Source organism: Chanos chanos, chromosome 2 (assembly GCF_902362185.1).
Source record: "Chanos chanos chromosome 2, fChaCha1.1, whole genome shotgun sequence".
Taxonomy (NCBI): domain Eukaryota; kingdom Metazoa; phylum Chordata; class Actinopteri; order Gonorynchiformes; family Chanidae; genus Chanos; species Chanos chanos.
Genome location: NC_044496.1, coordinates 17,395,581 through 17,408,680, shown reverse-complemented (window position 1 = coordinate 17,408,680; position 13,100 = coordinate 17,395,581). Strand labels below are relative to the sequence as shown.

At 38.7% G+C, this 13,100-nt stretch overlaps 1 protein-coding gene across 1 annotated transcript; it reads right to left on the bottom strand.

The window, feature by feature from the left end:
* Positions 1–4,632: 4,632 nt before the first annotated feature.
* On the bottom strand, positions 4,633–12,348 carry katnb1 (katanin p80 (WD repeat containing) subunit B 1). The gene is made up of 19 exons (XM_030766495.1): positions 12,235–12,348; positions 11,989–12,119; positions 11,366–11,483; positions 10,953–11,053; positions 10,792–10,833; positions 10,264–10,347; positions 10,046–10,161; positions 9,760–9,831; positions 9,404–9,554; positions 9,014–9,198; positions 8,424–8,575; positions 8,254–8,304; positions 8,101–8,159; positions 7,774–8,001; positions 7,274–7,420; positions 6,293–6,369; positions 6,018–6,092; positions 5,816–5,932; positions 4,633–4,860 (listed from the first exon to the last, which is right to left on the bottom strand). The coding sequence occupies exons 1-19, from the start codon at positions 12,272–12,274 to the stop codon at positions 4,725–4,727; spliced, it is 2,082 nt and encodes a 693-aa protein (XP_030622355.1). The 5' UTR covers positions 12,275–12,348; the 3' UTR covers positions 4,633–4,724.
* Between the last annotated feature and the right edge of the window lie 752 nt (positions 12,349–13,100).

Below are 13,100 nucleotides of genomic sequence, written 5' to 3'. Positions count from 1 at the left end.
CACAGAACAAAACAGTAGCGATGCGGCTGGCCTGTACATAGTAAGCCACCCAGTAACGCGTTCCTCATTAATGCATATTAAAAAAAAATGAAATGACTATTCTATGACTATTCATAATCACAAGCTCTGAATGGGACAGGCACCAAAAAGAGTATCCAGGGTGATGGATTGAACAGGGCCAAATGGATTTGACTGTTATTATAGTTGGAGCTTTATTTGCTGGTTATATCGGTCCCTCTCTAAAGAGGGAATTCATTTTGTCACAGTCTCAGCGTAGAAAGGAACATCTAAAAAGCCAGGCATACTGTTCCAGTGTACTTGCGTTTTGCACCTATTTATTTAACCTTAATTTTTAATTGATTTTTTCCTTTGCATTTGAGTGTGAGTTTGGTGAGTGAATATCAGCATATCCCTTTACTTACTTGAATCAAGTAAGCCTACTATACTTTACATGATTATGTTTGAACATCACTGCAAATGTGCCCAGAGAATTCACATTTTGATCAATACATTGATCTCTACCATGTGAAGGAGGATTAGATTTATTTATTTAAGTGCTTTAAAGATAATTGTCTCATTTAACCAAGTAATGTTGTTTGCATAGAGGTAGATTATGAATTTTAAAGCTTAAAACAATATCAGTGGCATTTCATGTAAGACTCTGGTTATTTAATAGAACTGAGGATCTTGATTTGGGGTTTAACATTAACTCTAAAGATTTTTGAAAGTGGCCTGCAGCAAAATCATTGATATGTCATAGAGAAAAAGAGGAAAACCAAAGCCAGCTAGTGGAGATTGTAAAGCAAACCCTGTGTGATGTTATGTGCATGTACATACATTTTGAGATGAGTGCAGTACCCATGCATGGGGAAAGTACCTGAAGAGATTTAAATGTACACTACCCTGCAATATCGTTCATTTTGTTATTCATGCTGCGCTAAAAAGTTGAATTGTTAAAAGGCAGCAAAGCTTCAGTATGTAAAATAGCAAGCAATAACTGCTTTCTTGCTCAGCTTTCAAGGAAAAAAATTGGAAGTTTACACAATTATATTCGTTGTATCTGTTGATGCGGTTATCCATGAAACATTATCTTGTGATGCAATTTTGCTCAAAGTAACAATCCAGCAAATCCAACAGGTAGGTTCTTAAAAAACTAAAATATCATGTTTCTACACACCCATTGTCAAAACAGTTCAAAAGAGGTAGTGGAAAAAAGATTGCATTCTCTTAGGGCTAGATTAGCATGGAAGTTGTAAAGGTGCAAAATTTCCATTGGTTTATTATAATGGAACCAAAAGCTTTGTTCACCCTTTTATGGCATTTTGAATTTTCACACTGACCGGCTGGGGTACTGCAAATTTGTTCAATTTGCATATTTTTACATACCTTCAATATGGTGAAGTTTAATTGTAATTTTAAGTTACCTTTTCTGAATTTGCCTGGCTTGGCATCTTTGATTTCCAGTAGCATCAGTTTGAAGACTTAAGAACATTCAATAATTTAACAGTTTCTTTTTTTTATTTATAGTGAAATTTTGCAGTTAAAAAATATATCCACCTTAAGGGTGTTCCAGAGTGTATGAGTCAAATAATGAAGGTGTTTTGTTTTAAATGAGAGAAGTATGGAAGGAATAAGTAGTAAGTCTATTTTATTCTTTCTGTAGTGCATTTTAAGTGATTTTCCCATGGTACTGACTGGATTTCTCAAGCTGTTAGTTGATTTCATTTAGCAGAGGTTACTTTCCTTTTTCCAACATTACTTTAAAATTTAAAAAAAAGGAGTGAGAATTTGTATATACGAGTTTTTGTATCTGTTGCAGAAATTTTGGAATGGAAATGATTGGTACAGCTTCAAACAAAGGTTGCCTTTTTTTTTCTTTTTTCTTTTTTTAGTTTATTTTGAAATCAGAAAAATCTTACAGATGCAACCATGCTGCCGGGCCTTTTGGGTTGATATGCTGTATTGGAGGTATGTGAAATGATGTCAAAAATCACAATTCGGTTGAGCATCCCTTTAAAGCCAGTTTACGTTATACTTTATGGGAAAACATGTACCATGGTTACAACAGAGACTTTTTCACAGGCTTGACACAGGCTTTATAATGGCACATTGTCTTTGCCATGCTTCACAATAACAATGCTTAAACCTCATGATGTGCATTCAGTATGGTCTTGCGTCATTAGTGAATGCTGCTGGTGAGGCTTCAGCTTGTCTCTCCCTGCTAATACCAATGTGCTGCAACAACAACAACAACAACAACAAAAAAGAAGTCCAAGAATTTATTGCTTGAATGTTGAGAGATCAGTGTCCGTTTATTTTAGGAGATGTAACTGATGTCATTGTTTAATATTATTGTTCTCCTCTGTATGAAATTCATGCCATAAAAGTGCCAAAGTGATGCCGTTTAAGTGTTCTAGCGTTCTCTCTGTGTGAGAACAAGCGTCCATAATGCTGGATTTGTGTATATAGGATGGAAAGATGCTTTGTTGTATTTTATGTAGATTTTTGTGATATCTTCAGAAGCCAGTGCAGCCTGTATATACTGGCATCTAATACAAATGCTATTCTCTAGAATGTAGATTATAGCAGTGCTTCTGCTTTTACAGGTGATCTAACAAATTTTAATTCTGAATGGGGAAAAAAAAATGTAATTACACACGGTTGCTTCATCAAACCAGAGATTATGTTTTACTTAGGCATTAAGCACCAGTGATGGAATATATTTTTCTACCCATTGTAGTATGAAGTGTGTATGTGTGTGTGAATTATCCTTAGGTATATCTCATGAATGATATATAAATGAAGAAAAGCAGCTTGTTATATGTAAACATCATAAATGATTTATAATTAACCTCCTTATATATTTATGATCATGAACCTAAGTACATATAAAGTATTACACTGAGGATGTATTGCAAGCCATAAATGAGAAGTCCATGCATAGTTTATAAATGATAGACATAAGGAGTCAATCACTGAAGCTGTTGTTCTTGAGGCGCTCTGGTATTTCTGACTTTTAGTTAGTCCTTTTTCAAAAAGCCTACTTACATCATTGTGCAATTTAACCACAGATAGATGAGCCCTAAAAACTAGATCTATACTCTTGACTAATGTGTACTTTAAAGCAGCACATTGGCATTTTCTTATCTGATAGTTGCACATAAGCATAAAATAAGTGTGACAGTAAGCACCTGAGACAAACTCTCTTATTTTTCCAGATAACTGGAGTCACTGTGGTCATAAGCATACGTTGCAGACTAAAGTGATGTGATGCTAATGTGCTGCTCAACAGTATAATACAGCCAATCCGGTTCCAGTCTCTGCTCCCAACAGTACAGTTGGAGAAATCAATACCGTAGTGAATCAACACTGATGTGTTTTAGTGCTATGAAAACATACCGGTACTCGTATTTCTGAGGGCTTACCAATAGTTTGAAACATGTGCAATTTTAGTTTTAAGGCTGGTTTATCAGACAATGATGACTAGTCAAAGACCCGATCACGAGGCAGGCAATCCTCGCCTGTGAAAAAGCTGTTAACACAACTGCAATGGTTCTGTTGCCCCTCTGATTTTTAGTGCAGCAAATTCTTAAGCAAAAAAGATCAGGAAAAAAAAAGAGCAAAATTAATTTTCCGTGGAGAACAGATTTAATTCCACAAGAATGGGTCCGCTTGTAATTAACATGTGATATCTTTTCAAACAAGTCTCTGGTTTCAAAACAGCATTTATGTTAAATGTTTTCCTGCAATAATACATTCATGCCTGTATTTTTTTTTTCATTATTGGAATGTAAACCTTAAAATACTAAATTCTGTAGTTCGATCCTTCATAGTTCATGAAATGTTGCATAACTGTATGTTCATTGTAAATACATTAAATACTATTTTGAATTCTTACATTGTCCTGTCTGCAAATAATCGACATAAGTCTGAAAAGTCTGAAAATTATGCGTAAATTCTCTGACAAGATATCCAAATTTCATCAAACCAGTGTGAAGATCTTCTCTAAGGAATGCTTAGCCAAAAAACGTTCAACACGTTTCAAGATCTCGGAGAGTAAGTCACGGCTTAAATCGCATTCATATGAAAATAAATCAATAATAACCACTTAAAAGAAAGTCAAACAAAACTTCAGAAGTCGTTTTATTCTGTAAAACAGTTTTTTTTAGTGCTTACAATCTTTGGGTTGAAAATGCTTGTTCCATATCTCAAAATGTAGAAAAAAAAAAAAAAAAGCAGCTGACAGTGAAACATGAAATGAAAGCTGTGGTGGCTGTTGTGCATAGACCCAGTCTAAAGCTCCTCCACGCCCATCCACATCATTCAGGGCCCCTGCCTTACGTGTATGACAGAGAGTGCAGATTGTTTCTTTACAACCTGTGGTGATTAAAGTTCAAATACATTTATGCACACACACACACGCACACACACACACACACACACACACACACACCTACACACAGTCAGGAATGCACAGAGTAATGTCCACTGAAAAATTTCTTCACAGTTCCAGCTGTCTCTGCCAAGCACAGGCTCATTCAACACGAGTTCTGTGTGTGTGTGTGTGTGTGTGTGTGTGTGTGCGCGCGTGTGTGTCTGTGTGTGTGAGAGCAAGTAAGTACCCACAACGCTGAATGTGCATTTTTTTTTGTGTGTCCATGAAAGATAGACATGTCAGTACTTCACGTCACTAGGCAACAAACCTGCGCTGACATATGTCACTTTCAGTAATCTAGTGGGGCCATGAGCAGTTGCAGTTCTTTGAAGGTGCTTCCATGACGACCCACTTGCTCAGCCTTGTTTTTCACCAAATTACTGAGATTTTTCAGTTGTTTGTAACATGCCTTACACTTCTGATGCCTAGAATATAATACAGAGAAAAATAGAGGCACAAATTCATGCAACTTATAGTTATGCCTGAAAGTAACGCAAATAATACACAGTGCAAACATTCTTACATTTCAAATTCTTACAATAAAACTCTGATGTTACATACAAGTAATGACCCGTAATGAACGACTGATGTACATTATAGTCTTCGCTCTCAGTCCCGTCAAAGAGTAAACCAAATCAACCAAACCGAATAAAGCACCACTCAGAAATGAGTTCTACATTGGCGTTTACACATTACTTAATTTAAAATGGGTTGCACCACTGAATATAGCGATTAGATATAACTTACTGGGTGGTCAAATTTACGCATGCTTCTTTTTATATATAGCCATTCAAAATGATTATGACTGACTAGTTAGAACATATGAATTTATGAATTAACTTAGACAGCCGACAAATTTTGGAATTCAAAGATGCAAACTGCCTTAGTTTAAAACTGCCTTTGGACAGTGTAAGCAAACATGCAGTATCAAGCTGGCTTATACATTTTATTCAACACTCGTATGTTATATTTTGTGACTTATCTGAACTGCTATCTTAAAATGAAACTTGAACTGGAACCTGGGCAGCTGAAAACATACTCTTATATCCATTACTCTGGGAAATAATGGCACAGTATCTTTTTTCTTTTCTTACTCTTTTTTCTTTCATATTTCTTAATTTTACCATTAGTGTTAAGTTTACTTCTAACTAGTTAAATTACATCGCACAGGTCTGTGGTGCAGCTGCATTAAGACAGCTGACATTTTAAGGTAACTAGTAACTACTAATAGCTCAGTGAAGACAATGACACACACTGATGGTGTAAGTACAGCATCAATACGGATGCTCACAACACATCACAATACACACACTTTAATGTAAGTGTGAGAGTTGAGGACTGTGTGCTAAGCAGTTGAGTGTGTGTGTTTGTGACACTAACCTCTCCTCTCGTGTGATGTCCACTCCAACAGAGGGAGGAGAAGTCAGTGTGTCTGAGATAAGCGGCCAAAAGCGCTTCAGGATGAGCTTGAGAGATGTGCAACCAGTTTGAACATAACTAGAGAGAAACAGACAGAAATATAAATCTAATCCAACCAAAAAACGTTCCTCTGTCACATCATGCTTGTGCATCCACTTCTCACCTTTCATACTTGCTCTGTAACAACTCCTCAATCTGTGGCAAGATGCATGTACAAAGATCTAGTTTCCATAGTGACCTAAAAAGGATTAAAAAAAAAAAACAAACAAAAAAAAAAACATTGCCCAGCAAGGCTTAATATTTAGTGACAATTTAAAATACAGGTTCACTGTGCATTTGTGAGTATAAATACAAATATGTGCTGAGTTTTTATGTGAGTGTAGACAGTATATATCAGCTGCAGCATGTACTTCTTAGAGTGAGTGTGTGTGGGCTTACGGTTTAAGATTGACTATGTTAAGGATGTCCACCACAATGGAGAGGTCATTTATGGACACAGCAGACTCTAGGGATGTCTGAAAGACAAAGCAGCAAATCACCAGTAAGACACTACTGCATTCATTAAATCACAAAAAGAACATGGAGACTGGGCACTCTTGTTGTACAGTGGGCAAAAACTGGCACAAGGGGTTGCAGATCTGCCGACCGATTCTGGGAGTAAAACAGAGTCAGACACAATTCAAGTCTGAAATGTGGGCACATTGGCGCCACACTGGGGAGGATGAAGACATGAAGGCTCCTCCATGTCTGAACATTCAATTAAAGTCCAAAACTGTAAGTGAGACTGACATGTAAAAGTCTGTATTAATGTCACACAGATGGCAATTTATTATATTATCTGGTTTTATAATAAGCAAGAAAGCTGTTAGATTATCTTCTATTACATTATTAACTGTTACAACAACACCTTAATCCCTAAATAAAGTATTGAAGCTATAATGTCTCCCCTTAAGAAATTGTTTAAGTAATGACTCAAATCTTTATTTATAAATGATAATAACACAAATAAATTATAAGTAAATTCTTATTTAATCAAAGAAACAAATACATTAACAATCTGCCTAAAACAATGCCGTCTAACAAGTTGTTCTAATTCTACAGCAACAGAATGTAAAACTGATGCAATACAACTTCATTTGGTTTCGTTCAAAAGTGACCTTTCCGTTAGAATCATTCACTGACAAAGACCAGAGTTTTGGCCATTGCCAAGAACTGAAAAAGTTGTGTGAGGTCAGGGATTCTTTCATTTTTGTCCTGAATCATAAAGGCAATTCCAACACCCAGACTTAAGCTCACAATTTCTATTATCATATCTCAAATCAAAGAAACTATCAGAAACTCTGTAATGCGAGTCACTGACTATCAGTCAAGAGTTCCTAACAAACTGCCGAGACCTGTAGTCCTCGCGTGCGTGGTTACCTTAATGTCACCGCTAGCCCAGACAGCTCGGACTGTGTCCAGGTTCTTATGTCGGCTGGTCAACATCACACACATGGTGTCATGACCTTTTCTGATCTGCACCAATGCCTCCTCATCTCCGACAACACTGGCCTTATTACGGGCAGGCTAAGATACACATACACACAAAATAAAAATGAGATAAATGTTCGCTGTCCTCTGCTTAAGCTATTTACTGTTCCCATTTCTGCAGGACATTAGTCAATTCAGGCTAACAAAGCACTTCAGATTTATGAAGTATTGTGAAACTGGTATTAAACTGATACATGGCTAGAGGTTCACTGATTTAGATATTAGTGACATTGTGTATATAAAAGGGACAACAAAATGTTGAAGCAAGAGATGGCGAGTGTGCAAGTTTAGGAAAGACATTCAAACATGCTTTTAAAATAAATGAATATTACTGTGGCTCAATAGTCTCCTATTTCAATTTCAGTGTGCTTGGGTGCCATTTGACGTACTGGTAAGAAGTCCCCTACATTGAGACCAATGGGTTCATTGCGTGTGGAGTGGATGATGGCTGGCTGAGGTCTGGGCTTTGCCGTGACGACCACTGGGCGAGGGGCAGGGGCAGGGGCAAGAGAGGGCGTAGTGACTGGGACAGGGCGTGGGGCAGCAGCTACGACCGTTGGCTCCACCCTCAGAACTGGAGTGGAAGAGGCTATGGGAGCAGCTTTCAACTGTCCTGCCTGATAAAATAAAAATACACACACACAAAGAAATTTAATTCAAAACTATTTTGCTAAAGCTGATAAGAATTTCACTTTCCATTTCTCCCAGTCACGTACTCTGTCAGGCACTGGAGTCACAATCTCTACAGCTGGAACCGACTTCACTGGGAAGCTCTCTGCACGACAAAAAAAAAAATTAAACACTTCGATTTAAAAAACAAAAACAAACCAAAAAATATGTAATTCATATCACATAAAACACACACTTACCATCCTCCAGCGGGGCAGGAAAGGGCTCAGTCCTTTTAGGAGGAGTTCGTGCTGAGAAAAAAGAAAGAGAAAAAGACAGACACGCATCAAAGTCCAAAATGCGGAGCACAGAAGAATGCTCCACACAGACTGTGTCTGTGCCTGAGTGTGTGTGTGTGTGTGTCACTCACAGATGGCATTGCGTGGCTGAAATATTTCCTTATATTCATCTGGGTTTGTAATCTCTGCACTGCTCTCTTTATCTTCTCTCTCGTCCTCGCTGCTTGGACTCCGCCTCTCACCCTCCGGACTGCGGCGCTCGGACTCCGAACTCCGTTTCATTCTTCACACGATGAGAAAAAAAAAAAAAAAAAAAACACTTCGCAAAAACATACTTGCTAATACACAACAATGCAGTTAACTCAAAAAGTCACTGAATCTGTTTTGATTGTGCAAACAAAAATATGAAATATATCTCAGCTCGCTAAATTTGCTGAGGTTCAAAGCTGGGTAAGTGGGTAAAGAAAGAACTCAATGGACAAAGCAATGTAACGAGTGCCAACTGTTTAACTTCAGTATTTCACACAACAGCAACTACAGCTTTGTGATGAACAGTGACTAATAAGGCATTTGGTTTTCATACAGACAGCGATCCTGTACACCTCTGGGACGCAGGCAGTTCATGGCTCACCCAAAGTGCAGTTGAATTTTGTTTTTTTCTTATGTAATGCCAAGCTCTACATCTACATTCATTACATGGGGTTCTCTGAGAGACCAGTACCTCTGTCCAGTGCAGGATGTGGTGGGTCGCTCATAATTGCGTCGTAGTGTAGATCCTTTGGGTGTAGGAACAGCGAGTGGTTTATTGTCCTGGATTAAACCTTGGATTACAGAGCCTGACTTCTTCACCCGGTTAAGATCCACAACATACAAGCTCACGTTGGTTTGACTGTGTGAAACTCCAATCTATGAGAGGGAGGGAGGCGGGGAGAGAGAGAGAGAGAGAGAGAGAGAGAGAGAGAGAGAGAGAGAGAGAGAGAGAGAGAGATTCAAGCCCTTCTCAGATTACATACCAGCACTAGAAACTGTATTTACAAAGGTGTCTATCCTAAGGGCAATGACAGGTACATCAGGACCTGAGAGAAGTGTGTGTGAGACATTGAAGACTGACCAGCTGGTTGTTGCAGATGGCCAGGTCAGTCACCCTGCCCCAGCCTACATGCACCACGTCAAAGCATCGGTCAGGCTCCCAGCCATACACACGCAGTGTGTCCTCAGAGCCACTATATAAACAACTGCCGTCAGGACTAAAGGAGATACACCTGAGGAAAGACATGATACAGAGAGGGAGAGAAACATGAAGCAAAATTAGTTTTCTTCTCATGAAAGAGATATTCAATGTGCTATTGGGATAGAAATGATAAATATAGTTTGTGTGGCTGCTGGAAGGTGTGAAGTGAGGTAAGGATGCCATGAAGAGAGGCAGGCTGTGTTTAATGTATGAGCATCTCAGTGAAGGATGGCTACCTGACTGCTCCAGTCTCTCCCTCAGAAGAACCAATCATCTTAAACTTTTCCAGGTCCCACAACTTCATGGTCCTACAACACAGTCAAATATACACAGGCACACACAAAGAAACCCCAAGAAAAGACAATGAGACCTTCAAATGAATGTTAGCATTAAAGAAGCCCCACGTGTGGGCTGGATACAGATTTTCACAGTAGAAATGCTACATACAGACGGTCTATGAATTTCATTGTGATGGCTCATAGCGTCTTGTTCTCTCTCTAACCTCATTAAACACAAACACACCTGTCTGCGCTGCCCGAAGCCAGTAGGTACTCGTTGGGGTGGAACTGGACGATGTTGACTGCAGCTGTATGTTCTTTAAACTCTGTGATCATCTTCCCGGCCGTCAGATCCCACAGCTGATGCGGGGAAGAAAAGAGAGTGAAAAACAAGCACACCGCATGCACAACAACAGACTCTTAAACACATTCTCAGACAGACACACACAGAGTCTCACTTGCCTTTACAGTGCTGTCGTCGCTGGCTGAAGCGAGCCACTTCCCATCAGGACTGAAGGCCAAACAGCGCACGGCCTGAGTGTGGCCCTACAGTGAAGACATGTCCGCTCATAAACATACACACGTTTACCCATCAGCTGTACTCAGACAGGAATACAAGACTACAATGTCCTCATCTTATCGACCAAACCAAAGAGATGTTCTTACAACATGTTTTCAGCCTTTTGACTTTAGCGGTCAATGTGTTAATACCTTTGTGAATGTATTAACATCTGACTTTTCCCAAAATGTTACTGGGTATTTTTATTCTTTATTTTCTTTGTTTTGGGGTATTCCTCAAGTGCTCCTCTAATGCAGAAGCCTAAAATTGTTACTTTCTAATGGTCATAAGCATACACACAGTGAAAATGCTCCTGTAATTTTCTATAACTCTTATAAAAGGATGCCTATAATCATACTTTACTGTTTTTTGTTTTTTTTTTAACCATAGTTTATTCCTCCACATGCAATGTCCACAGCTTAATGCCTCACCTTATAGCGGAATACACACCCCTTTCTCCTCACGTCCCAAAGCTACAAGACAAATACAGTCATTATACATCTGCGTTAAACAGGAAAAATATATGTGTGTTTCACCAAAGAAATACACATCTTATATCTGAGAATAGATGGTGTGTCTGTGTTTATGGCACCTTGATATTTGTGTCCATTGAGCCTGAGGCCAGGTATTCTCCAAAAGGGTGGAAGTCCAGACTGCACACATTAGCCTTGTGTCCCATCAGAGTACGTAAGACTACAGGTAACATCCAAATGAACAGAAATTCACGCAATGTTTATATCAACGTATATATGTACTGCTCTTCAACAGCCTTGACTGCACCTAAATGGCTTCATAAATGTTCCTCTTAAAAAAAACAGATGGCGCTAAAGATGTTCATTTTTGATAGGCTACATTTGAAGCGGTCTACCATGGTATACTACACGAATGACATGAAGCAGTGTGAACACAAGATTATTATTTTAAATCAGCTGAGCACTAACACACCTTTTATTCTTCACACATACTGTATATCGACAAACTTTACTCACACATAATCTCACTCACTTTTGGCAGCCTCTAGGTCCCAGACTCGTAAAGAGCCAGACTGAGATCCTGCAACAACTTGCTCCTCGGAGCTGCTGAACTGGATGCACTCCACAGGGGTTGTATGGCCAGTTAAGCTCTGTCAGAGAGCGAGAGAGAATATTTATGGAAAACAGTCCCCGTCCATTCATTGACAAATTCTGTCTTCGGAGTTTCAATCTCAGCCACGTGAAAAGTTTGATGACATTTCCTAGTTGTGGATATTCCATTAAACAGTCATTCACGTTAGTTCTGCGATTTTCTGTGACAATCAATGCACCACACACACACCACTTGTCGGGAATGATTATTTCCAAAGTTCATGACATTCCAGAAATTCCCTGTGTTATGGGAGCACTGTTTCTCTCTTTTCTGTACATACTCATATTGTACACAACATGAACTCAACCATTTGGTTTTCGTAAAACATGGAGTACAGCAATCACAGGAAAGTAGAAAAGCTGACATAACACTCACAGCACAGTTTAAAGTGAAATACATGAATGTATGTGGAATGGAGCCATAACTATTAACTTTCATTCTTTTGCCTCCGTATTGTCCCATGCCCATAAAAGTCAACAGTATAAGAAATAAGTGGCTGATACCATGACACAGTTGGGTTTGCTGACAGCCCAGATGTTGACTCTGCAATCCTCTCCCCCAGTGGCCAGCAGACGTCCTGATGTTTTCCCCAATGCCAGAGATGATACATTACTGGAGTGGGCCACCATCTCCTCTAAAGTACACAAAGTAAAACAAAACTTTTGAACACAAGCATAAATTTTCTATGGGTCAGCATATTTCAGTTCTGTCCACATATTAAACTTATAGCCAACAAGCTGTATACTTACGGAGTTTCCAAGAGGTTTTAGTGGTGTTAGCCACTGCCATGGTGGTTGTTTTTAACTTTGAATGGTAATTTTAATTACCAGGTAAATGTCAAAAATCACCCACTCTGCTGTGAAAGTATGAAACTACAACAATAATTAAAAAAAAAGAAAGAAAATAGTGCAGAGTCAGTGCAACATCAGCAGGTGAAAGTGTAACATCAGTTCATCTTTATACTGGCATAGAGTGATCAGCACCTAAAAAAGACAAAAGCAACGGTTGAACAGGGGTAGCTCTGGCCAAACTAATGACTGACTAGTCTAAAGCATGCAATCAGATGGCATAACATATTTGAAAAAGCGGAGACAAGTTAAAACACAACGCTCTCACAATCTATAAATAGCACACAGTACAGTACAACATGCTGTTTGTGTATTCAATAAAAATGACAGAGTAGGAGATAGCAATGATAACTACACTTTTCATAGAACAATACGTTGAAACTAGTTTTGTCCAGTTTACAGTTCATCGGAGATGTGATATTCCTATCTTAATAACGTTTCTTGCCGAATATTTTCTGATGCTGTGACAATGTGACGAGCAGACGTTATACAGATTAGTTACAAATGCCTGGTTGCAGCCCTCCTTGATGTTAATTTTATCATCAATGATCCATCAAGTTTCAAAGTGACATCATACATTCCCAGAATTCCAAAATGAATGCCTTAATTTCACGTCAAAATGAATTCAAACGTACAACAGTAATTCAGTCACATATTCGCGGTGATCTCCACTTGACTAATTGGTTTAAAGCCTGACACATACAAATGTAACGAACGCTGCTATCCTAGTCCTGCAGGTGCCAAGTTTCACTTAGGTAGCTAACTGC